At 46.8% G+C, this 26,668-nt stretch overlaps 1 protein-coding gene across 1 annotated transcript in view; it reads left to right on the top strand.

Moving 5' to 3' along the window:
- The window catches only part of DVL3 (dishevelled segment polarity protein 3), a 95,966-nt gene that overhangs the window by 56,101 nt on the left and 13,197 nt on the right, over positions 1-26,668 (top strand). Inside the window, exons 6-12 of the mRNA XM_058187755.1 lie at positions 4,642-4,735; positions 6,306-6,375; positions 9,318-9,457; positions 13,130-13,206; positions 17,363-17,430; positions 20,662-20,712; positions 20,825-20,974. Of these exons, the coding sequence (XP_058043738.1) occupies positions 4,642-4,735; positions 6,306-6,375; positions 9,318-9,457; positions 13,130-13,206; positions 17,363-17,430; positions 20,662-20,712; positions 20,825-20,974 (650 nt within the window). The remainder of the gene's footprint in view (positions 1-4,641; positions 4,736-6,305; positions 6,376-9,317; positions 9,458-13,129; positions 13,207-17,362; positions 17,431-20,661; positions 20,713-20,824; positions 20,975-26,668) is intronic.

The following is a 26,668-nucleotide window of genomic DNA, read 5'->3' as shown; positions in this document are numbered from 1 at the left end:
TAGTCAAGCAGTTGATTTGCCTGCTAAGAGGCGTAGCAGCCCTCGCTGCCTTTATATCCTGTGGGTGTGGCTCCATGACTCAGCACTTCCTAGGCCTTCCCACCCCTGCTTCTGTTGTTCCCGCCTCTCCTGCCTACGAAACCTAGGGTCCAGCCAGGCCTGATTGCCATCAGCTGGCTCTGGAGGCGTGGCCTGGGGGAAAGAGTCAGGGGCGGAGGCCTTGTTATCTCCTTGATGCTGATGAGTCAACAAACAGTACTTCAGCTCTAGTCAAGCAGTTGATTTGCCTGCACGAAGAGGCGTAGCAGCCCTCGCTGCCTTTATATCCTGTGGGTGTGGCTCCATGACTCAGCACTTCCTAGGCCTTCCCACCCCTGCTTCTGTTGTTCCCGCCTCTCCTGCCTACGAAACCTAGGGTCCAGCCAGGCCTGATTGCCATCAGCTGGCTCTGGAGGCGTGGCCTGGGGGAAAGAGTCAGGGGCGGAGGCCTTGTTATCTCCTTGATGCTGATGAGTCAACAAACAGTACTTCAGCTCTAGTCAAGCAGTTGATTTGCCTGCTAAGAGGCGTAGCAGCCCTCGCTGCCTTTATATCCTGTGGGTGTGGCTCCATGACTCAGCACTTCCTAGGCCTTCCCACCCCTGCTTCTGTTGTTCCCGCCTCTCCTGCCTACGAAACCTAGGGTCCAGCCAGGCCTGATTGCCATCAGCTGGCTCTGGAGGCGTGGCCTGGGGGAAAGAGTCAGGGGCGGAGGCCTTGTTATCTCCTCCACCTGGCCTGCCTCTGGCTCCTGGAGCTGAGCCAGGAAGCCGTGCTCGAGGTAAGTCCTGATGGCCCTTCCCCTCACTTTCCAAGTCACTTTCTGGCAGGGGCTCGGCTCGGGAGGGTGGGCGCAGACACAACAAAATCCTAATTTACTCAGTTCGTCCCTGAGGCCCAATTGATAAGCTAAAATGCAGTTGGTGAGTTTGGGACTGAGTGAATTTAGCCTTTTGAGTCGGCCAGGGCAAGTTGACCGTGGCAAGTTATCCCATTCCGACATGCGATGGCTTACGCTCCCAAGACAGATGGTGGAATAGAAAGAATGAACCAGCAAAAGAGGGTGATTTAATTTGTGCACAGCATTTTTTTTTCACAAAGAAAAAGACTCCGTCTTGGTTTTCTCCAGCTCCCAGGGTGAACGGGATGACCAAGGGGGACCGGCGGCGGGAACTGGGGGGCTATGAAAGCTCCTCCACCCTGATGAGTAGTGAACTGGAGACCACCAGCTTCTTTGATTCCGATGAGGATGAATCCACCAGCAGGTAAGGCAGAGAGCGAGAAGGTGAAATGATTCTTGTAAAAATGATGCTGTAGGTTGCTTTTTCTTTTTTGGTATTTTATATAATAAAATAGAAGGGACACTGTGGCTCAGGGGCTAGGAGTTTGAGCTAAAGGTCCAAGGTCAGATATTTGGCGCAAACCGGGGAAGTTCGCTCCAGAGGTAGGTGCTCCAACAGAGAAGGCCCTTCCTGGGGCCGCCAGCCGGCATTGCTTGGCGGACGGCCCCCAGGGGGAGGGCCTTCTCTGTGGGGGCCCCTACCCTCTGGAACGAGCTTCCCCCTGGACTCCGTCAACTTCCTGACCTCCGGACCTTTCGCCGCGAGCTGAAGACGTATTTATTCTTCCGCGCAGGGCTGGCATAGAATTAGTACTATTATTTGTAATTTTAAATGGGGTTTTATGATTTTATGTATTTTAATTTAGGGGCCAAATTTAATTTATTATTTATTTTTATTTTTATTATTTAAATTTTTATACCGCCCTTCTCCCGAAGGACTCAGGGCGGTGTACAGCCAAAATAAAATACAGAGTATATACAATTAAAGAATTTAAAATAAAACTATTACTAAACGGCTGCTAATTAAAAAAGATTTAAAAATTTAAAATATTAATAAAACCCCAATTTAAAATCAACTATTTATGCCAGTCCTGCTTGAATGAATAAATATGTTTTTAGCTCACGACGAAAGGTCCGAAGATCAGGCACTTGATGTAAGCCAGGGGGGAGTTCATTCCAGAGCGTCGGTGCTCCCACAGAGAAGGCCCTACTCCTGGGGGCCGCCAGCCGACATTGTTTGGCGGACGGCACCATGAGAAGGCCCTCTCTGTGAGAGCGTACGGGTCAGTGGGAGGCATAAGGTAGCAGCAGGCGGTCTCGTAAGTACCCGGGTCCTAAGCCATGGAGCGCTTTAAAGGTGGTAACCAGGATCTTGAAGCGCACCCGAAAGACTACAGAAAGCCAGTGCAGACTACGGAGTAATGATGTTACGTGGGAGCCACGAGCGGCTCCCATTACCACTCGCGCAGCTGCATTCTGGACTAACTGCAGCCTCCGGGTGCACCTCAAGGGCAGCCCCATGTAGAGAACATTGCAATAATCCCCATGTAGAGAGCATTGCAAAAATAATAAGTTTTTTATCAGTGTTTTTATTTGTATTGTATCCATTTATTGTTGGTTTTATCTGGCTGTGAACCGCCCTGAGTCCTTCGGGAGAAGGGCGGTATAAAAACTAAAAAAAATAAATACCGTATATACTCGAATATAAGCCGATCCGAGTATAAGCCGAGGTCCCCAATTTTACCCCAAAAACTGGGGTAAACTGGGGACTCGAGTATAAGCCGAGGGTGGGAAATGAGGCACCTACCGGTTGGGGAAACCCTCCCTCCCTCAGCTGAGAAGGCTGGCGGCTCCCCCGCCCCGCCCTCTCACTGCACCGGCAGGGCTTCCGTCCGGTAAAATGTGAAAAAAAGGGAAAAAAAAAACTCGAGTATAAGCCGTATATACTCGAGTATAAGCCGAGGGGCTTTAAAAAAAAACAAAACTCGAGTATAAGCCGTATAGACCCGAGTATAAGCCGAGGGGACGTTTTTCAGCACAAAAAATGTGCTGAAAAACTCGGCTTATACTCGAGTATATACGGTAGTCAAGACGGGAAGTGACTAAAGCATGAGTGATTGTGAGTAGGGATTGCCGGTCCAGGAAAGGGCATAACTGGCACACAACCAGCAGTTGCACAAAGATCCTTCTGGCCACGACCACCACCTGCTCTTCAAGCAAGATTCATGAGTCCAGGAGAAGCCCCCAGGGTCTGTTTGGCTCTCTTACAGGTAGTCTTCATCTTACAACAGTTCACTTAGTGACTTAGTTACAACAGCACTGAAAAAAGTGACTCATGACCGTTTTTCATAGTTATGACTGTTACAGCATCCCCATGGTCACATGATTTACATTATTATTATTATTATTATTATTATTTTATTATTTATTAGATTTCTATACCGCCCTTCTCCCGAAGGACTCAGGGCGGTTTACAGCCAAAATAAGAACAGAACAATATACAATTAAAAACAAAATTAAAAAACTTACTATACAGTTGGCCAAAAATTTAAAAACATTTAAAATCTAAAAAACCCATTAAAATTCATCTAGAAATTTAAATTTAAAATTTAAAAAAAAAAAATCTAACAAAAAACTTAAGCCAGCCCCGTGCGAGTAAATAAATACGTTTTCAACTCGCGGCGAAAGGTCCGAAGATCAGGTATTTGGCGCAAGCTAGGGGGAAGTTCGTTCCAGAGGGTAGGAGCCCCCACAGAGAAGGATCTTCCCCTGGGGGCCGCCAGTCGGCATTGCTTGGCGGACGGCACCCTGAGAAGTCCCTCTCTGTGTGAGTGTACGGGTCGGTGGGAGGCATGGGGTTACATTACCTTGGATGCTTGTCAACTGACTTCAGATTCACTGAACCACGGTGTTACTGACTTAACAACTGCAGTGATTCACTTAACAAATGTGGCAAGAAATGGGACAAAAAATGGGACAAAACTCACTTAAGATTCTCACTTACATAAATTCTCGCCACATAAATTTTGGGCTCAAGTGTGGTTGTAAGTTGAGAACTACCTGTACTCTGTAAGGTAAGATTCGAGGATCCATTTTAGCTACACCGAATGGTTATACCGAATGATTCTTTTAAATCCTCATCCAAGAACCAGGGGTGAAATGCTCCCGGTTCAGACCAGATCGCCCGATTCGGTAGCGATGGCGGCGGGTGGTTCGGAGAACCGGTAGCAAAAATCCCTTCCGCCCCTCCGCCCATGCCCAGCTGAGCCGCACGATCATCAGTTTTGTTTTGTTTTTTACTTTTTAAAGCATTTTTTCTTTGGCCAAAAAAGTACTTTTAAAAGTAAAAAAAAAAAAAAGCCTCTGATGATCGCGCAGCTCAGCAGGGATCGTCAGAACTTTTTAAATGCATTTTTTCTAAAACCTTTTCGGCTGAAGAGGCTTTTAAAAAAAAGGGTTCTGGCGATCAGGCAACTCAGCTGGGATCGTCAGAACCCTTTAAAAGCATTTTTTCTACAAACCTCTTCAGCCAAAGAGATTGTAGAAAAAAATGCTTTTAAAAATTAAAAAAAAAAAAAAGTTGGCCACACCCATCCAGTCACATTACCCTCACCACCACCAAGCCACACCCACAGAACCGGTAGTAACAAATTTTACATTTCACCACTGCCAAGAATCTAAACTTGATGCCCTTCCGCGCACCTTGTTACCGCTTCCTGGTAAGCAGGCTTCTGATTCGTCCTCTGCTGTTTGTCTTGTAGGTTCAGCAGCTCGACAGAACAAAGCAGCGCCTCGCGTCTTATGAGGAGACACAAACGCCGTCGGCGGAAACAGAAAGTAGCCCGAATTGAGAGGGTGAGAGGCCTGACTTGGTTGGAGATGGCTCAGTTGTCACAAACTGAGGGGTAGAATCAAGATCATGTGAAGTGTTAATTCCACTTTATAATGCAGCGGTTCTCAACCTGTGGGTCGGGACCCCGTTGGGGGTCGAATGACGATTTGCCAGGGGTCGCCTAAGACCATTGGAAATATGGGAAGTATACTTGCGCGTCAAAGAATCGCGCTCCAGTGGTTGACTCCACAAGCCAGCTGCAGGCTCTTCAAATCGCTAGCCGAATTCGGCTTCAGGCGCGATGAATTAAAAAAGAGAGAAATCTTTGCTCTGATGTCTCCCTCTCAAGCCAGCTGCAATCGCTCCCAATCGCTAGCCTAATCTGGCTTCAGGCGCCATAAACTTAATAGGGGAGTAGTCTCCGCTTTAATGCCTCCGTCCTCAAGGCAATCGCAAGCAGTTCAGATCGCTAGCCAATACGGCTTCAGGCGCAATAAATTCAAAACGAAAATAATTTTATGGTTGGGGTCGCCACATTGTGGGGAATTGTATTAAAGGGGTTGCAGCATTATAAAGGTTGAGAACCACTGGTAATGCCTTGGTAAATAAGGCCACACTTGGAATACGGCATCCAGTTTTGGTCGTCACGATGTAAAAAAGATGTTGAGACTCTAGAAAATGCAGAAAAGAACAGCAAAGATAATTAGGGGACTGGAGGCTAAAACATTTGAAGAACGGTTGCCGGAATTGGGTACGTCCAGTTTAAAAGAAAAGAAGGACTAAGGGTGACAGGATAACAGTCTTCCGAAATTTGAGGGGCTGCCCCAAAGAAGAGGAGGGGGTCAACCTATTCTCCAAAGCAGCTAAAGGCAGGACAAGAAGTAACGGATGGAAACTTATCAAGGACAGAACCAACTTAGAACTAAGGAGAAATTTCCTGACAGTTAGAATAATTAACCAGTGGAACGACTTGCCTCCGGAAGTTGGGGATGCTTTAAAAAAAGGTTGGACAGCCATTTGTCTGAAATAGGATAGGGTTTCCTGCTTGAGCAGGGGGATGGACTAGATCCGTGATGGTGAACCTATGGGACGTGTGTCACAAGTGGCACGCAGCACCCTCCCTGTGGGCGCGCGAGCCGTTGCCCCAGTTCAGCTCCGCCACACATGCGCACACACTGCCCGCCGGCCAGCTGATCTTTGGGTCTTTGCCGCTCGTGCGCAGGGGGGAGGGCGCATGTGGGGAGTGCATGTGTGCATGAACGGGGGGCGTGGGTGGTTGGCGCATACACGGGATGGGGCACATGCAGGGGGCCGGGTGCGCATGCACGTGGGGCGGGCACTCAGTCCGAAAGAGGCCATCACTGGACTAGAAGCTCTTCAAGGTCTCTTCCAACCCTTTTATTCTATTGTTATTCAAACGCCTTTTGCATTTGTGTTAGGGCCAGCACTTCCTTCTGTAAATTTGTAGGGGAGAGCGTTGAAAGGCATGTTTATCCCCATCCTTTCCTTAGTGGGTGGGACCCAAAACCCCATCTGTCAGTTTTGACTAGTGAATCACACAGGGTCTTATCCCACCTTCTCCTTTCCTTGCAGTCTTCGTCCTTTAGCAGCATCACCGATTCTACCATGTCGCTGAATATCATCACCGTTACGCTCAATATGGGTGAGTCCATATTGGAGAATGGATTAGTAAAGTATCAAATTTAGCAGAAATGGCAAAAATTTCTGCCTACTTGAAAGACTGCACACAAGAAAAATATATTTTGGAATGGAGGAAGCGGATTGATTATATTCAAAATAAGTATCAGATTAAAAAATATCAATTAGTTTTTGAGTGAAGTTAGGAATTGCTATGTATTAGAGTTTAAGAAAGAAGGGAATTGATAGTGTGATGGTGTGATGGTGTGAAATGGAATATGTTTTATGTTATATTTTAGATTATGTTTGTTAGTTACAATACCCTGTATTCTGTTCTGGGAAGTCTCGGGGAGGAGGGGGAAATGGGGGGGAAGGGAAGATTATAAATTGATTGATTGCCATTGTACAGGTATAATGGTAGAATTAAACAAGTTGGAATGGTGTAAAGTCGGGACTGCTCGGTAACCACTCCCGAAGGGAAAGGGTAAGGAAAGAGGAGTAAAGAAGGAAGAAAGTAGGTAGGTAGGTGGGTAGGTAGGAAAGAAGGGAGGGAGAAGAAAGGATAGGAGGAGGAGAAGAAGGAGAAGATAGAGGGTTAGAGAGGATGGAAGTGAGAAGTTGGAAAGAGGTGGGGAAGTAGGAAAGCGAGGAGAAGGATGGTGGGGAAAGTCGAAGAAGGATGAGAAGGGTAGAAAGGATTAAGGGAGGGAGTGGCGGTCGAGCAGCCCTGATTGAGTATAATTTGAGTATAGGATCGATTGTTGGATAAGTGATTGTATTGTACACTGGTCAAATTGTGGGAATTATTATGGAAAATAAAAATTTTGCCCCCCCCCCAAAAAAATATGGGTGAGTCCGGATGGCTGCTTAGAGATGGGCCCAGGATTAGAAACTGGCAGGCGGGAAGGAAGATAACCCGTTGAACCTTGTGAAGTGACAATTTAGCATGAAGAAGGCCACTTTTTCCCCCCCTCCTCATCCAATATAGGTAGTCTTCAACTTAGCCCAACTTTTTTAATTGCTAAGCAAGACAGGGAGTTCAGTGAGTTTTGCCCCATTTTACCACCTTTTTGGCCACAGTTGTTCAATGAATCACTGAAGTTGTTTATTTATTTATTTATTTATTTTATTAGATTTTTATACCGCCCTTCTCCCGAAGGACTCAGGACGGTGTACAGCCAAAATAGTAAAAAACCCCACAATATACACATTAAAACAAAACTTAAAACCGAGCATATAACTTAAATGGCCAAAATTTAAAACAATTTAAAACCCTAAGATACATAAAAACCCCAATTTAAAAATTTAATACAGCTTTTAAGCCAGTCCCGCTTGAATAAATAAATGCGTTTTCAGCTCACGGCGAAAGGTCCGAAGATCAGGCCATTGGCGTAAACCAGGGGGAAGTTCGTTCCAGAGAGTAGGAGCTCCAACAGAGAAGGCCCTGCCCCTGGGGGCCGCCAGCCGACATCGTTTGGCGGACGGCACCCTGAGAAGACCCTCTCTGTGTGAGCGTACGGATCGGTGGGAGGCATATGGTAACAGCAGGCGGTCCCGTAAGTACCCGGGCCCTAAGCCATGGAGCGCTTTAAAGGTGGTAACCAGAATCTTAAAGCGCACCCGAAAGACCACAAGAAGCCAGTGCAGACTGCGCAGGATTGGTGTTACATGGGAGCAACGAGTGGCTCCCACTATTACCCGCGCAGCTGCATTCTGAACTAGCTGAAGCCTCCGGGTGCACTTCAAGGGCAGCCCCATGTAGAGAGCATTGCAATAATCCAAACGAGAAGTGACAAGAGCGTGAGTGACCGTGCATAAGGCATCCCGGTCAAGGAAGGGGCGCAACTGGCGGACCAAGCGTACTTGTTAAGTGAACGCGGCTTCCCCCTAGCTTGTCAGAAGGTCGCAATAGGGGATCACGTGACCCCCAAGGACACTGCAACCGTCATGCATGTGAGTCCGTTGACAGGCCTCTGAAATTTGATCACGTGACCACGGGAATGCTGCAGCGGTCATAAGTGTGGGGAAGAAAGGCCCACTTTTTTCAGTGCTGTTATAACTTCGAACAGTCGCTAAATCAACTGTAGTAAGTCGAGGACTACCTGTTCCTAATGATAATTTCTTTAAGCTATCCTGTTTCCCCAAAAATAAGACCCAACCGGAAAATTAAGTCCTAGCATGATGCTCGTAATATAAGCCCTACCCCCAAAATAAGCCCCGGTTAAGATTGTCAGCCACATGAATGCATTTAGTACTGCATTTCCCCCAAAATAAGTGTTGTGTCTGCGCCCCCCAAGCCAGGCCTCCTGCTAGAAAGTGACTTGGAAAGTGAGGGGGAAGGGCCATCAGGACTTACCTCGGGAGCACCGGCTTCCCTGGCTCAGCTCCAGGAGCCAGAGGCAGGCCAGGTGGAGGAGATAACGAGGCCTCAGTCCCCTGTCTCTTTCCCCCCAGGCCACGCCTCCAGACCCAGCTGATGGCAATCAGGCCTGGCTGGACCCTAGGTTTCATAGGCAGGAGAGGCGGGAACAACAGAAGCAGGGGTGGGGCAGGCCTAGGAAGTGCTGAGTCATGGAGCCACACCCCACAGGATATAAAGGCAGCAAGAGCTGCTGTGCCTCTTCGTAGCAGGCAAATCTTAACTAAGAGTTGAAGTACTGTTTGTTCCTGGGTGACTCATCGGCGTCGAGGGAGATAACAGAGACACTTGGCAGACACTCGCTAGTTTGCTGCCAGAACTGATAGTGCCAGCTAATTAAGCCATCGCTCGGATGGAGGCGAGGGGGGACAGAACAATAAGACCTACCCAGAAAATAAGCCCTGATGCGTCTTTTGGAGCAAAAATTAATATAAGGCCCGGTCTTATTTTCGGGGAAACATGGTAGATCACAAATGATTGAATAGACCAACCACCCAGTTGTAGTTATGTTCTAACCGCACGCCCCCCCCCTTTTTTTTTTCCTGCAGAAAAATACAACTTCCTGGGCATCTCCATTGTTGGGCAAAGCAACGAACGTGGTGACGGAGGCATCTACATTGGTTCCATTATGAAGGGAGGCGCTGTGGCAGCTGATGGAAGAATTGAACCTGGAGACATGTTGCTGCAGGTACCTCTTTTACGGAACACCTGAACTCATGTTCAGGGGATCAATAAGAAACTTACTGTCAGTTAAAAGAGGAGAACAGGCTCCTTTGGTCATGCCTAGACTCACGTAAGAGCAGTGTTGGTCAACCCTTGCAATTTTTTAAGATGTGTGTACGTACTTCAATTCCCAGAATTCCCCATGACGGGTGAATTCTGGGAATTGAAGTCCACGTCTCTTAAAGTTGCCAAGATTGAGAAACACTTATGTATGTGTTGTGGTCCGCCAGCAGCTTGCGGAGCTGGCAACGGAGTCGAACAGCGATGAGGCTGAGGAAGAGCATGGGCCAGTCCTGGAGGGTGGGGAAGGCCCAGATGAGGGCTTTGCGTCGGAGGCTGAGGTGGGGCCAGGGCCATTGGGGAGTGTGGTGCGGACTCCAGAGACTGACAGTAGTGAGGCAGAGGAACAGGAGGAGCCTGTTCCTAATGCATGCATGAGAAGGCAAGAGCAGCTCAAGCGAAAAGGACGATTCGGGAGTAGGACCAAGAGATGATTGGCCCCTCCCATAAGGCTTAAAGGACCAGCAACGGCGTTTGGGCTCTTTGCCGGAAAACAACCTTGATAGCTTCATCTTGTTGCATTTATTTTGTATCGGTGTCTTCTGAACTTTTGCCAAGAAAGGCCTTTGCCTAATTGGACCAAGGTTGGCGATAGGACAGAGGAATTATGTTGGGAGGAATTTGCTTTAATTTAGTTGGACTACGCTGAGAATGAAGTAATTCTCAGCTGTTCGAATAAAGTTTGTTTTTACACTGACTGAGTTTTCTACTACCTTCTTGGGCCTGGGTCACAACAGTATGTACGTGGGGATATGAAGACTTGATTCTTCCTGCCATCTTTTGTTGGCGACTTTTGCCCAAGATACGGACAGCGAGGACTCATTTGCTTTTCCTGGCTGCTCTGAGCTTATGAAAACTTGTATAAACGGTGTCATTTTGACAGTGTGAGCAGGGCTGCAGAAACTTATTGTCAGGCCCGGAAGCCATATTGCCTTGGTTCCTTCAGGATCCAGGCCTGCCACAATCCTACCGTGGGAAGTTGGGACGGGGGACTCCATGAGTGAAATAGAATTAGTCATAACGAAACTTCGCAGAGAAGTTCAAGGCCACTGTGTCGGAGAACATGGAGGTTGTCTTCTGTACATGAAGGAACTGACTGGAACAGTGGTGGCCATGTTGGAGATGTGGGCAAAGTCTTGAACTTTCTTTTGGGTGAGGAAAACTCGGAAGATCTCAGATTCGGGTGTTCCACAGATGTGCCAATATGACATCTCCAATAAAAGTTAGCTTTGTGGAACTGCAAGCCTCGGAGTTTGATTTCCTTGGGGGTGTTACTTGGAACCCTGACATCTATAGTCTGGAGGTGAAAGAGTTATTATTTATTTATTTATTTATTATATTTGTATACCGCCCATCTCCCGAAGGACTCAGGGCGGTTCACAGCCAATAAAACAACAGAAAATATATAATACATATAAAACAGCAAAAAAGTATAGAAAATTAATTCAATTGATGGCCTAAAACTTTTAAATACAAATTTAAAACCCCGTTTAAAACCCCTGATTTAAAACCCCAATTTAAAACTACGTTCACGCTAGTCCTGCTCTTCGAAACAGCAACATCTTCAGCTCGCGGCGGAAGGACCTGATTAATCTGGAAACAGATACAGATTTTCCAGGTAGGTCTGGGAAAATAAAATCTCCTTTAAGGTCACTTCCTGGTGACTTCGGGAATGTGTCCATGAAGGTTTTTTTTTTTTTAAAAAAGCAACCGTACAAAAGTAGTTTGCTACCAACTGAGAGTTTTCTTAACTTCCTAGTCCAGTTTACATCCTTGGTATTTCCAGGTGGTCTCCTGTTCACTTGTTAAGTCTCATCAGTGCTTAGCTTTCAAACTCCGAGAAGATGTAAAAAAGATGTGGAGACTCTAGAAAGAGTGCAGAGAAGTGTAACAAAGATGATGAGGGGATTGGAGGCTAAAATTTATAAAGAACAGTTGCAGGAACTCGGTATGTCTAGTTTAATAAAAAGAAGGACTAGGGGAGACATGATAGACATCTTCCAATATCTCAGGGGCTGCCACAAAGAAGAGGGAGTCAAGCTATTCTGCAAAGCACCTGAGGGCAAGACATGAAGCAATGGGTGGAAACTAATCAAGGAGAGAAGCAACTTAGAACTAAGGAGAAATTTCCTGACAGTTAGAACAATTAATCACTTGAACAATCTGTCTCCCGAATTTGTGAATGCTCCCACACTGGAAGTTTTAAAGAAGATGTTGGATAGCCATTTGTCTGAAGTGGTGTAAGGATTCCTGCCTAAGCAGGAGGTTAGACTAGAACAGGGGTCTCCAACCTCGGTAATTTTAAAACTTGTGGACCAACTCCCAGAATTCCTCAGCCACCTTTTCTGGCTGAGGAACTCTGGGAGTTGAAGTCCACAAGTCTTAAAATTGCCAAGGTTGGAGACCCCTGGACTAGAAGACCTCCAAGATCCCTTCCAATTCTGTTATTCTAAATTCTAAATATGACCTGGTATGGATCTAGGAGAACTTGCTGCGGCCAACTCGTCATGGTGAATTTGCCCGGCCAACTCACCACAGGACAAGCGTTACAGTAATATTGAAGAAATTGTGGAATAGAAGAATCATTAAAAGGATGCCAAAGGAGGGACAAAATGAAATGTGAATGACAAAAATTCAAATATTTTAAAAATTATTTTAAATGATGGAATTGTTCCGTGGCGAGTTGGCTGTGGTAAGTTGGCCACAACGAGTTGTCTCATTCCGCCTGCTGCTGCTATGTGTTGGGAAGCTGAAATGGAGGGGACTTCTTTAGGTGGAAGTGAGGACATTCAAATTTAGATTATGTTTGGAGGAGGAAATGTCTGCGGTCAAATCTCAGGTCTAGATCTGCTCTTCCCCAAGGGAAGGTAGACGATGGCAGATTCTTGTAATACAGGCGATCAACAATAGAATGTTCTGTCTCCTTCCCCACTTCAGACCCACAAGCTGGCCTTTAGCCAGTGGATTCACGGCTCTTATCAGTCCTGGCAGAGAAAACGCAGCTGCCTGCCAAAGTTCAAACAAATGACTCACATAGCAAGACTTTCAGCTCTTTTTGAAACGGATCAGCTAAACTTTGCTTCCCGTGGAGTGAGAGCAGTCCCAAAGCGCCTTATATATCCTGTGGGGTGGGGCTCCTGCCCCATCCTTCCTTTTAATGACGCTGCCTCTCTAATCTTCTGAAGTGCGAGTCAAGCCAAGCTTGATCATTATTATCAGCTGGGTCTGAAGGCGTAGCCTGGGGAAGGGAGGAATCAGGGGATGACGGCCTCATTACGTCCTCTGACTGGTCTGGTTATGGCTCCTGGAGCCGGGCCAAAGGCATCGGTGCTCCCGAGGTAAGCCTTACTGGCCCTTCCCCCTCACTCTCGGAGTTATTTTCGGGCATGGGGCCAGGTTTGGGGGCTGGAGTCACAACAATAGAATATTCACTCAGGACAGTCCACGAGTGGTTCTGGTTGCTTGCGCCTTGACATTACCTCAGCTGGGGATACTGGTCTATCCAGCCGCGAGTCTTCTTCTGACAACTCCATGTCTTCTTTCCTCATCCTCTTTCATCTTCGATTTATCTTTGCAGGTGAACGATACCAACTTTGAGAACATGAGCAACGATGATGCCGTACGAGTGCTGAGGGAAATTGTGCACAAACCAGGGTAGGTCATCTTTTTGGCCTCCTTTGACCGTCCCAGTTTCCTTTTGGTGCAGGCTTGAATGTTGTCCTCCACTTATGACCACAATGGAGCCCAAAATTTATGTGCCGAATGAAAGATGTGTTAAATGAATTTTTGCGCCATTTTACGACTTTCCTCAACCACATTTGTGCAGTTCTTAAAATTAGTAATGGCGTTGTTAAGTGAATCTGGTTTCCCCCATTGACTTTGCTTGTCGGAAGGTCGCAAACGGAGGTTGCATGACCCTGGGACACTGCAACCGTCATAAAAGTGAGTCAGTTGCCCAGTGTCTGAATTTTGAACATGGGAATGCTGCCACGGTCATGCGTGAAAAATGTTCATAAGTCATTTTTTTCAATGCTGTTGTAACAGCACTGCTGTTGTAACAACTACTTGCTGTATTTCAGCAAGCAGAATACAGAATAATGTTGTGACCAAGGCCCAAGTAGTGATTACCAAACACAATTCCGTCCTGAACAAACTTATTTTATTGAAACAGCTGAGAATTAATTCATTCTCAGCTTAGTCCAAAACAAAATTCTTAATAACTTTGTGGGCTTTTCTTGGCAAAAACCCCACAAAGTTCAAGAGACGCTGACAAGAAGCATGGAAATCAACGTTGCTTTTCTACAAAGAACCCAATGGCTCATTGCTGCTCTTTTAAGCCTTATGGGAGGGGCCAATCATCTTCTGGCCTTACTCCTGAGTTGTCCTTTTTGCTTCAGCTGCTCTTGCCTTCTGGCATCTCTTCGCATGCGTGCACTAGGAACAGGCTCCTCCTATTCCTCTGACTCTCTGCTGACTGCCTCTGGAGGCTCTGGAGTTGGCACATCGCTTCCAGATGGCCCTGGCCCCATCTCTGCCTCTGATGCAGAGCCCTCGTCCAGGCCTTCCCCTGACTCCAGGACTGGCCCATTGTCCTCCCCAGCCTCTTCACTGTCCGACTCCGTTGCCAGGTCTGCGGCCTGCTGGCGGACCACAACAAATACAAAACAACAGAGTTGGGAAGGACCTTGGAGGTCCTCTAGTCCAACCTCCCAGCCCAAGCAGGTAGTCCTCGACTTACGATCACAGTTTGAGCCCAAAAATTCTGTTGTTGAGTTGAGATATTTGTTAAGTGAGATTTGCCCCATTTTACGACTTTTCTTGCCTCAGTTGTTAAGTGAATCACTGCGGTTGATAAGTTAATCACTTGGTTGTGAAGTGAATCTGGCTTCCCCATTGGCTTGTCACAAAAGGGGATCAAAGTCACAGAAGGGGATCACGTGACTTTGTGGACACAGTAAACGGTCATAAATATGAACCAGTTGCCGAGCATCTGAATTTTGATCACAGGATCGGGGGGGATGCTGCAAAGGTTGTAAGTGTGACAAACGGTCATAAGTAACTTTTTTCCCCAGTGCCGTTGTAACTTTGAACTGTCACTAAATGGTGACAAGCTGTTCCACTGGTTAATTGTTCTCACTTGTCAGGAAATTTCTCCTTCCAACAATGGATACCCTCAACTTCTGGTGGCAAGCTGTTCCACTGGTTAATTGTTCTCACCTGTCAGGAAATTTCTCCTTAGTACTAGGTTTGATCCCTCAAAAGTTTCACAGGTTCTCATTTAGTACCTCCTGGAGAGGAAGCAGGGGTAGAAATACCAGAAGGGGTCCCAGGAAGCCCTATGTTTGAAGGGCTTCTCTCTTGTGCCCTATCCTAATCCACCAAAATGGTTGTCCCAAAGGTGCTTTTTCGGGAGGCAACTGGACTTTCTTGTGTTTTTTTTCTTTTGAAAACGTTTCGCTTCTCTTCCAAGAAATGTCAGACCTGGAAGCCACCTTTTACATTTGGGCCTTCAGTCCTGCCACATTTTCTTCTGTGGGAAAATGGGAGGGGGGATTGCATAGAGTGTGTGGGTGATATGTAGTCAAAATAACATTCCTTTTTCAGAGAGTCAAGGTCACCTTGCCCTGGAGTAAGATGACTGGGAGGTGTCTCCGGTTTGGACGGTGGATGATTGGACCCTGTGATGGACTTGTGGGTGCCGGGGCAGGGATTTGAACTTTCACTTGGGTGGGGAAAACTTGGAAACTTTCAGATTCGGCTTTTCCCAGATGTGCCAATATAGCATCTTCCATAAACAGGCACTTTGAGGAAACTCAAGCCTCGGAGTCTTCTTTCGTTGCGGGTGTTACTTGGAACCCTGACAAGAAGCTTCTTCAGCTCTGACAGGATAGTGGGGAATGGATGGATTATCCTGTCAGAACTGAAGAAGCTTCTTGGATGAGAAGCGAAACGTCTTCAAAAGAAAAAAACAAGAAAGTCCAGATACCTCCTGAAAAAAAGAACCTTTGAGAGAACCCTGACCTGGATGACTGAGAATCTCTACAGCAGCGGTTCTCAACCTTTATAGTGCTGCGACCCCTTTAATACAATTCCCCACGATGTGGCAACCCCCAACCGTAAAATTATTTTCGTTTTGAATTTATCGCGTCTGAAGCCGTATTGGCTAGTGATCTGAACTGCTTGCGATTGCCTTGAGGACAGAGGCATTAAAGCGGAGACTCCTCCCCTATTAAGTTGATCGCGCCTGAAGCCAGATTAGGCTAGCGATTGGGAGTGATTGCAGCTGGCTTGAGAGGGAGACATCAGAGCAAAGATTTCTCTCTTTTTTTAATTCATCGCGCCTGAAGCCAAATTCGGCTAGCGATTTGAAGAGCCTGCAGCTGGCTTGTGGAGTCAACCATTGGAGCGCAATTCTTCGACTCGCAAGTATACTTCCCATATTTCCGATGGTCTTAGGCGACCCCTGGCAAATCGTCATTCGACCCCCAACAGGGTCGTGACCCACAGGTTGAGAACCGCTGTTCTACAGATACCAAAATGGTTCTTACTGTTAGTGAGGAACCACGAGATAATAGTCCGACAAATAATGAAAATAAACAATGATGGGTTATTGTTTTGTGCAAGCTTCTAGGGATTGATGGCCCCGCAAATGCCGTTGTCCTTTTCTGTCAGTGTACCCGAAAGATGTAGGAATTCCTCAAATGCTTCCCGGCGCCAGTGGTGGGATTCAACCGGTTCGCACCACTTCGGCTGAACCGGTTGTTAAATTGCTGGCTGGCTTCTCCCCTCCCCTCCCTGCTCCTTCTAGAAGTCCCCACGTGATTTGGCTCCCAGGTAAGTGCAGGGAGGTCTACTAGGCCTAAAATGGGGTGTGGCACACACACCCCAGTCCATTTTTGCTCCCAGAGGGATGCAGGAGGCCGAGTGTTGCTGGCCACGCCCACCATGGCCACACCTACCCACCCAGAACCGGTTGTTAAATTATTTGAATCCCACCACTTTTTCTTCTGGATATCTTAGTTTATTATTTATTTATTTATTTATTTATTTATTTATTTATTTATTTATTTATTTATTAATTAATTAGATTTTTATACCGCCCTTTTCCCGAAGGACTCAGGGCGGTGTACAGCCAAGATAAAAAACTCAGTATATATACAATTAAAACCAAAATTTAAAACAAAGCAAATTACAAAAGAGGCCGACATTAAAAATTTAAAACCCTAAAACAATAAAACCCCAATTAAAATTTAATAAAACTATTAAGCCAGTCCCGCTTGAATAAAAAAGTGTGTTTTTAGCTCACGGCGAAAAGTCCGAAGATCAGGCACTTGGCATAGGCCAGGGGGAAGTTCGTTCCAGAGCGTAGGGGCTCCAACAGAGAAGGCCCTGCCCGTGGGGGCCGCCAGCCGACATTGTTTGGCGGATGGCACCCTGAGAAGACCCCCTCTGTGAGAGCGTACGGGTCGGTGGGAGGCATAAGGTAACAGCAGGCGGTCCCGTAAGTACCCGGGTCCTAAGCCATGGAGCGCTTTAAAGGTGGTAACCAAAATCTTGAAGCGTACCCGAAAGACTACAGGAAGCCAGTGCAGACTGCGTAGCAGCGGTGTTACGTTCAGATTTCAGTAGCAAAAAAAGTTCAGATTTCAGTAGCAAAAAAAATAAAATAAAAATCTAACGTAAAGGACTGGGGTGGTGGGGCGGAGCTGTCATGGTTTTTCCACCCCTTCCCTGAGGGAAATGCCAGAGAAGGGGGTGCCCATGTTACGAACCAACTTGCAGGATGCTGACTTTCTGTGTTTTGCTGCAGGCCCATCACGTTGACGGTCGCCAAGTGCTGGGATCCGAGTCCCAGGGGCTGCTTCTCGTTACCCAGGAGTAAGTGAGCTTCTGCCCGTAATTTATTCGGGTCAGGCGTTTTACGTGACGGTCGATTTTACACAGCGCGGAGCTGTAAGTTTTGTTAAAAAAAACAACAACACCCACCCACATCACTTTTCACCTCTGGTTTGTATTATTGGAAAACCAGGAGGAACAGGTTAGGAAGCCGATTGTGGCAGAGAGAATAAATCTCGGCGGCATGTCAACTCAGTGACGCGAAATCAATTTATGTGATCGGTGGAGATGATGATGATGATAACAACAACAACATCAACAACAACAACAACAATAATAATGGGTTATTAAATTTATGTGCCCCAATTCCCAGCAACTCTGAGTGGAGTACAAAGCAGGGGTGAAATGCTCCCGGTTTGGACCAGATTGCCCGATCCGGTAGCGGGTGGTTTGGAGAATCGGTAGCAAAAATACCTGCTCTCTCCCCACCCCAAGCATAGCTGAGCCGCGCGATCATCAGAGGGTTCTTTTTTTTTTACTTTACTTTTAAAAGCATTTTTCCTTCGGCTGAAAAAATGCTTTTAAAAGTAAAATAAAAAAAAAAGCCTCTGATGATCGCGTGGCTCAGCTGGGATCGTCAGAACCTTTTAAAAGCATTTTTTCTACAACCTCTTCAACTGAAGAGGTTGTTGAAAAAATGCTTTTAAAAGTAAAAAAAAAAGTGTCTGATGATCGCGTGGCTCAGCTGGGATCGTCAGAACCTTTTAAAAGCATTTTTTCTACAACCGCTTCGGCTGAAGAGGCTGTAGAAAAAATGCTTTTAAAAGTAAAAAAAAAAAAAAAAGTTGGCCACGCCCACCCAGTCATATTAACCCCACCAAAGTCTCGCCCACAGAACCGGAAGTAACAAATTTTACATTTCACCCCTGGTACAAAGAGTTTAAGAACATTTAAAGAAGCAGGAAATGACAGCCTTTTCCAGAGGCAAATAAGGATGGCAGAAATGACAAAATGGGACAAAAGGAAGAAAAAAGAGGCAAGACACGATAGGTTTGCTAACCGCGCTGACCACCAAGGCATCTACAGGCCTGACGGTTGGCTTCCAATCCCCCTATGGAGGTCGTGCAGGTAATGATCGGCTTACGACCACAAGTGAACCCCAGATTTCTATTGCTAAGTGAGACCATTCTTAAGTGAGTTTTGCCTCCTTTTTGCTCCCTTTCTGGCCATCGATGTTAAGTGAATCACGGCAGTTGTTAAGTTGGTAGCACAGTTAAGTAAATCTGGCTTCCCCGTTGATTTTGCTTATCAGAAGGTCGCAAAAGGGGATCCACATGACAGCCCCCCCTGGGGACACTGCGACCGTCACAAATGCGAGTCAGTTGTCGAGTGTCTGAATTACATGACCGCGGGGGATACTGCAGTGGTCATAAGTGTGAAAACTGGTCCCAAGTCACTTTTTTCGGCGCCGTAGTAACCTTGAACGGTCACTAAACGCACTGTAGTAAGTCCTGTAATAATGAATATATACAAGTAATTGTCCACTTAAAACTGTTTATTTAGTGACGGTTCAAAGTTAACAACAGAACTGAAAAAAGAGATTTTTCACGCTTATGACCGTTGCAGCATCCCCATGGTCACATAGTCAAAATTCAGATGCTCGGCAACTGACTTGAATTTATGACGGTTGCCGATTTTTTTTTTATTTTTATTTTTTGTATGGTATTTTAAATTTAGGCTATTTTGAATAAGTTTTTTAAAATGTGTTTTATTGTAATATATTGTATTATTTTATTTGCCTGTTCACCGCCCTGAGTCCTTCGGGAGAAGGGCGGTATAAAAATTAAATTATTATTATTATTATTATTATTATTATTATTATTATTATTATTATTATTATTATTATTATTATTATTATTATTATTATTTTTATTATCCCCTTTTGCGACCTCCTGACAAGCAAAGTCAGCGGGGATCCTGCATTCGCTTAACAGCCCCCGTTACCAACTTAACAACTGCCGTGATCCGCTTAACAACGGTGGCCAGGAAGGTGGCAAAACGGAGCAAAACAATTCACAAACGTCTCACTTAGCAACAGCAATGGGGGGGCCCCTCAATTGTGGTCGTAAGTCGAGGACTGCCTATACTTCCCGCCCTTCATAAGGGAATAGTAGAGCCACTTAGCAAATGAGGGTGAAAAGAGAAAACTAGAGATACAATTGGCAGGGTAAAACCTACCGGTCTTGGAGCAACATAGTTCTTGATAATTCCTCATTTAAAGACTCTTCCAGTGTTTAATGAGGACTCTGTATATCGTGAAGACTCGGGGAGAAAAAGCCCTCTCCATTGAAGATGCTTGTTTTCGACACTAAGCAAGACTTTTGAGACATTCCCAGGAAGGCCCCAGACGGGCTTTTCCAAAAGGCAACTGGACTTCCTTGTTTGTTTGGTTTGGTTTTTCTCTTGAAAATACTTCAGCTTCTGAAATATTGGATGAGAAGCGAAACATTTTCAAGAAACAAACAAAAAAAATAAAAATCAAGAAGGTCCAGTTGCTGGACTTTTCCAACTGGAAAAGCCACCTTTGGGACAACTTTGGATGACTTGAGAATCTCCCAGAAATGGTTTTCTTCTCCTTCTTGGCTAAGTGCATAAATTGGCTTGAGAGGTGGCTCAGGGGCTAAGACGCTGAGCTTGTCGATAGAAAAGTCGGTAGTTCAGCGGTTCGAATCCCTAGCGCCGCATAATGGGGTGAGCTCCCGTGACTTGTCCCAGCTTCTGCTAACCTAGCAGTTCGAAAGCACGTAAAAAAAAATGCAAGTAGAAAAAATAGGGACCACCTTTGGTGGGAAGGGAACAGCATTCTGTGCGTCTTTGGCATTGAGTCATGCCGGCCACATAACCACGGAGACGTCTTCGGACAGCGCTGGCTGTTCGGCTTTGAAACGGAGATGAGCACCGCCCCCTAGAGTCGGCAAAGACTAGCAGTACCTTTACCTTATAATTTGTCTTGCAGTGTGTCAGAAAGCCACCGAGGTTCTCCCATCACCTTCTCTGTGCTCCTCTTCCTTCCTCTTCGCCCCTCTCCTGCCATCTTCTGGGACTTTCTATTCGATTGCTCTTTTCCATCCAAGCACAGACATAGCCCCTTCCCTGCATGGATCTCCCCTCCCCCTGTCCTCCCTTCCCTCCCCTGCTAATCCATGGGCACTAGGTGGATCTCTCTCTCTCTGTATCCCTCTTGCTGATCACCCCTCTCTTTTCTCCCCCCAGTTGCTCCCCAGCGAATCTGGGCTGGGCCAGACTCTCCGTGCTCCGATCCGGGTGAGTCCCGGCTGACCTTGGGGGAAGGACAGGGCTGACCAGAAATCTTGGGGTGGGGAGGAATCCAGTGTAGAGGATGACCGACCGAAGAGACGTGTGTGTTCCCTTTCAGGTGAGCCTATCCGACCCATCGACCCGGCGGCTTGGGTGTCCCACACCGCGGCGATGACCGGCACCTTCCCTGCGTACGGTATGAGCCCATCCATGAGCACAATCACTTCCACCAGCTCTTCCATCACCAGCTCCATCCCAGAAACGGAACGTAAGTTCTTGTACTCGCGCATCTCCCATCCATGCTTGGCTTCCGGTCCACTGCACGCCTCATCCGATAGGAACCATACCTGCACAGGGCCTGTCATGTCCCCCTCCCCCTCCGACGGCCGGGTCTGGGAAGTCTGTATCAAGCGTGGCCACAAAGCCTCTGCAGCTTTGCCAAATTCCTTTCAGATTTCTCAGGGCAGGCAGGAATCCAAGGTGTGACTTCAGCAAGCCAGATGAGACTTTGCTTGACTCAAATTGCTTGACTCAAGCTGGTCTTTTATATAGGCCATGGGGTGTGGCTCCATGACTCAGCACTTATCCAGGCCTGCCCCTCCCTTCCTTTTGCTGACATCGCCTCTCCATTCTCCGGAAGCGGGGATCCGTCCACTGTGACTTTCCGTCCTCCTGATCTGCTGCCGGCAATTCTAGCACGTGGCTGGCTTCATGCTCACACGCTGTAGAAGGGAGGTTTGTTTGCTCATTCCTGACATTCTGTCCGGGCATGGTGCCAGGGCTGGCGGCTGGAGGCATGCCAGGACGTTCCTCTTCATTATCAGACTCTGACTCAGATAGCAGGAGATGGGAGGGGCCCGGCTGAGGAGAGGGGGGCGGGCAAGGCACAACAGGGCCCAAGAAGAACCTGACCCCTCTAAAACAAGCCTCAGGGACGAAGGATTGGTTTCCTGGTAGATGCTGAACCGCTGAGCAGGGAGGTTTGGAGTCTCTCTTAAAAGGATGCCCCCCCCTCCAAAGGGGGCTTTTTCCCCCCCAAGAGGCAACTGGACTTCCTGGGTTTTTCTTTCGAAGACGTTTCGCTTCTCATCCAAAAAGCTTCATCAGCTCTGACCGGATGGTGGGGAACGGAAGGGTTTATATTCCTTGCAGACAGCTGGTCATTTGCATCCTTTTTAGAGGGTTGTTGAGGCCACTTGGAGGTTTATCTGTGTCCTCGGGGTCACTTGAATGGTGCAAATGGGTGTGGAGCCTTTTTGGAACTGTTGAAAGGTAGACTGGAGATAGATGGCGTTGTATCCCTCCCCCTCTGTTGAGAGAGGGGTGTTCTGTTTTGACCCAGATGGCCTCTTGGACCCCTCTTTCAAACCTCTTATGTCCAAAATGTGGACTTCACTGCCTTCAAAAGCGCAGCCTTTGCCTTTTAAACAACAAGTGGATTGCTGAATCTAGTCCTGATGGGTTTGTTCTCCTACGTTGCGCCATGCGTTTACGAAGTGGCTGTTTTGTTTCTCCAATGGACAGTTCTGCAGATGTCTCAGTGCATTGTACCGCATAAAGCACATTGCTCACATACAGTACAACGCAGTGAGCCACGTGCAGATCTGTACACTGGCCATCTATCCATCTCCAGTCTACAACACAGGTCCTTTCAACACTTCCAAGAAGGCTCCACACCCATTTGCTCCACTCAGGTGACTCTGAGGACACAGATAAATCTCCAAGTGTCCTTAATGACCGGCTAAAACGATGCAGATGACTAGCTGCCTGTATAAGGAGTATAAATCCTTCCATTCCCCACCATCCAGTCAGAGCTGAAGAAGCTCCTTAGATGAGAAGCGAAACGTCTTCAAAGAAAAACCAGAAAGTCCGGTTGCCTCTTGAAAAAAGCACCTTTGGGACAAACATGACCTGGATGAGTGAGAATCTCCATAGACTCTTTTTTTAAAAAATTTGCATTTATATTCCACCCTTCTCCGAAGATTCAGGGCGGCTTACACTATGTTAGCAATAGTCTTCATCCTATTTGTATATTTATATACAAATTTATATACAAAGTCAACTTATTGCCCCCAACAATGGGCCGTGGTGGCTCAGGCTGTAAGGAGCCTGTTATTAAAACACAGCTGCCTGCAATTACTGCAGGTTCTAGTCCCACCAGGTCCAAGGTTGACTCAGCCTTCCATCCTTTATAAGGTAGGTAAAATGAGGATCCAGATTGTTGGGGGGGGCGGCAATAAGTTGACTTTGTAAATATACAAATAGAATGTATATTTGTATATATACATACAAATGTATATATACATACAATAGCCTTACACACTGTAAGCCTTACACACTGTAAGCCACCCTGAGTCTTCAGAGAAGGGCGGGATATAAATGTAAACAAAAAAAAAACAAAAAAAAAATCTGGGTCCTCATTTTACCTACCTTATAAAGGATGGAAGGCTGAGTCAACCTTGGGCCTGGTGGGACTAGAACCTGCAGTAATTGCAGGCAGCTGCTGTTAATAACAGACTGTCTTAGCAGTCTTGAAAGGATGTGCCGGGATTTCAACAGAGCTGCCCGCAAGAAGGAAGTGGAGAGAGACAGAGAGAAATACAGGAAGTATCAGCCAAGAGAAAGTACGGGTAATCCTCAACTTACAGTGGAGCCCAAAATTTCCGTTGCTAAGTGAGACGGCCATTAAGTGAGTTTTGCCCCATTTGACAACACTTTCTTGCCCCCCGGGTCGTGAAGTGAATTGCTGCAGTTGTTAAGTTAGCAACGCCGTTCGTTGTTAAGTGGATCTGGCTTTCCCCATTGACTTTGCTTGTCAGAAGGTCACCCAAGGGGATCGCGTCACACACACACACACACACACACACACACACACACACACACACACACACACCCGGGACATGGCAACCGTCATAAACATGAGGCACTTGCCAAGAATCAGAACTTCGATCCCGTGACCACGGGGATGCTGCAGTGGTGGTGTGAAAAAAATAGTTGCGGCACTTTTTTCAGGGCTGTTTTAGCAATAGCCATAGCACTTATTTATTATTTATTTATTTATTTATAATTTAATTTTTATACCGCCCTTCTCCCAAAGGACTCAGGGCGGTGTACAGCCATCTTAAAAATATAGTGAATAAATAACAAATTTAAAAAGAATTTAAAAACAAATATTTAACAAGGCAATAAACTAAAACGGTCTAAGACCGACTTAAAACCCCTTAAAATTACAATTAAAATACACTTAGGCTAGTCCCGCCCGGTGAAATAATAAAGTCTTCAGTTCCCGTTTGAAGGTGCGGAGGTCGGGAAGTTGGCGTAAACCCGGAGGCAACTCATTCCAAAGAGCCGGTGCTGCCACAGAGAAGGCTCTCCCCCTGGGGGCCGCCAACTGACATTGTTTGGTCGACGGCACCCTGAGAAGGCCCACTCTGTGGGAGCGCACAGGTCGTTGGGAGGCTATCGGTGGCAGAAGGCAGTCTCGTAAATATCCCGGTCCTAAGCCATAGACTTAGACTTACATTTTTTTTAATTTATTTATTTTATTTTATTTTTATTTGCATTTATATCCCACCCTTCTCCGAAGACTCAGGGCGGCTTACACTATGTTAGCAATAGTCTTCATTCTATTTGTATATTTATATACAAAATCAACTTATTGCCCCCAACAATCTGGGTCCTCATTTTACCTACCTTATAAAGGATGGAAGGCTGAGTCAACCTTGGGCCTGGTGGGACTAGAACCTGCAGTAATTGCAGGCAGCTGCTGTTAATAACAGACTGCATTAGCAGTCTGAGCCACAGAGGCCCAACATATTGCTTCACTGTGCTTTACAGCCTTCTCTAAGTGGTTTTATAGAATCAGCCTATTGACCAGGGGTGAAATGCTCCCGGTTCGAACCGGTTCGACTGAACCGGTAGCAATGGCGGCTGGTGGTTCAGAGAACCGTTAGCGATGGTGGCGCGAGGCTCCACCCACCCGCCCGTTCATCGTTACTTCCCGGTTTTAATCAGGAAGTAACCTGTTTTTTACCCTCTGCACATGCACAGAGGGTCTGCACGCTGACTTCTGAACCGGTTGGGAAGGTAAGTAGATTTCACCCCTGCTATTGTCCCCAATGCTATTGTTCATAGCGCTTTACAGCCCACACTAAGCGGTTTACAGAGTCAGCCTCTTGCCCCCAACAATCTGGGTCCTCATTTTACCCACCTCGGAAGGATGGAAGGCTGAGTCAACCTTGAGCCTGGATGAGATTCGAACTGCCAAATTGCTGGCAGTCAGCAGAAGTAGGCTGCAGTACTGCACTCCAACCACTGCGCCACCGCAGTGTAACTACGAATGGTCCCTGAATTGTTGTAAGTCAAGGACTACCTGTAGAAATTGATTTAAACGATCATTTTGACAAGTGTGATCATGGCACTAACACTTAGACTTGTATACCGCTTCACGGTGCTTTACAGCCCTCTCTAAGTGGTTTAAAGCAGGGGTCTCCAACCTTGGTCCCTTTAAGACTTGTGGACTTCAACTCCCAGAGTTCCTCAGCCAGCTTTGCTGGCTGAGGGACTCTGGGAGTTGAAGTCCACAAGTCTTAAAGGGACCAAGGTTGGAACCCCCTGCTTTCAAGAGTCAGCCTCTTGCCCCCAACAATCTGGGTCCTTGTTTTACCGACCTCGGAAAAGATGGAAGGCTGAGTCAACCTTGAGCTGGTGAGATTTGAACTGCCAAACTGTTGGTAGTGGGCAGTGAGCAGAAATAGCCTGCAGTACTGCACTCTAACCACTGCGCCATCCTGGCTCTTATATCATAGGGCTGGAAGGACCTTGGAGGTCTTCTAGTCCAACCCCCCTTGGCCTTTTCCATAGAGGGTTGGTTAGAAAGTGTGGCGAGTGTCCAGAGGAGAACACTAGCTTTAAAAAGTGATAAAGTCTTGGTTGGCTTCTACTGACCAACGTGGAGCCTGGCTAGGTGGCTCAGTGGCTAAGACGCTGAGCTTGTCGATCAGAAAGGTTGACAGTTCGGCGGTTCAAATCCCTAGTATAAGTCTCCTGCATGAACTACAAGGTTCCTTCCAACTCTGTTACTGTTACGGATCGGGGGTGGACTAGCTTCCAAAGAGCCAAGATGGCCTATGAAGCACAGTGACCCTGATAAGCCTAGTCCTCGACTTAACAACCATTTATTTAGCGGCCGTCCAAAGTTACAACATTACTAAAAACAGCGACTTATGACTGGTCCTCACATTTATGCCGATCGGTCTTCTGCCCCACCATGGTCGTGTGATCAAAATTTGGATGCTTGGCAACTTGGAATGCATCTACAACGGTTGCAATATCCTGGGGACATGTGATCTCCCTTTGCAGCCTTCTGTGCTGGCTTCTGACAAGCAAAGTCAACAGGGGGGGAGATGGATTTGCTTAACGACCGCATGATTCACTTAGTGAACTGCAGCGATTCGCTTAGCAAGAACGGCAAAAAAATGTCGCGAAAGGAGTGGGCAGCTCACTTGGGTTTGCTTCACGACAGAAATTCTGCTACCGATTGTGATCCTAAGTCGAGGACTACCTGAATTGTGTTTCAGAGCAAATGTGCAGGGCAACGTGGGCGCAAGACTTCTTCCCTACCTACTTGGATGGGTGAGGAAGTAGGGAGAGGTGAGAGGAAAGCCCAAGAGAGCCCATGGGACACTACAACAAAGAAAAGACGGGATCCTCAATGGAATGTACGTGGCCCTGAGGAAGATCTGGAGATGATCTAGGGCAAGGGTCTCCAACCTTGGCAACTTTAAGCCTGGAGGACTTCAACTCCCAGAATTCCCCAGTCAGCTGAATCTGTTTCTTTTTCTCTTAACCTCTTAAAGTGGAGAGATTGCAGAGGAAGGGATTACAAGAGAGTAAGCTTTGCTGGCTGGGGTATTCTGAGAGTTGAAGTCCGCCAGGCTCAAAGTTGCCAAGGTTGGAGACC

The sequence above is a fragment of the Ahaetulla prasina genome, chromosome 6 (assembly GCF_028640845.1).
Source record: "Ahaetulla prasina isolate Xishuangbanna chromosome 6, ASM2864084v1, whole genome shotgun sequence".
NCBI lineage: Eukaryota > Metazoa > Chordata > Lepidosauria > Squamata > Colubridae > Ahaetulla > Ahaetulla prasina.
This window is presented reverse-complemented; position numbering and strand designations above follow the sequence as displayed.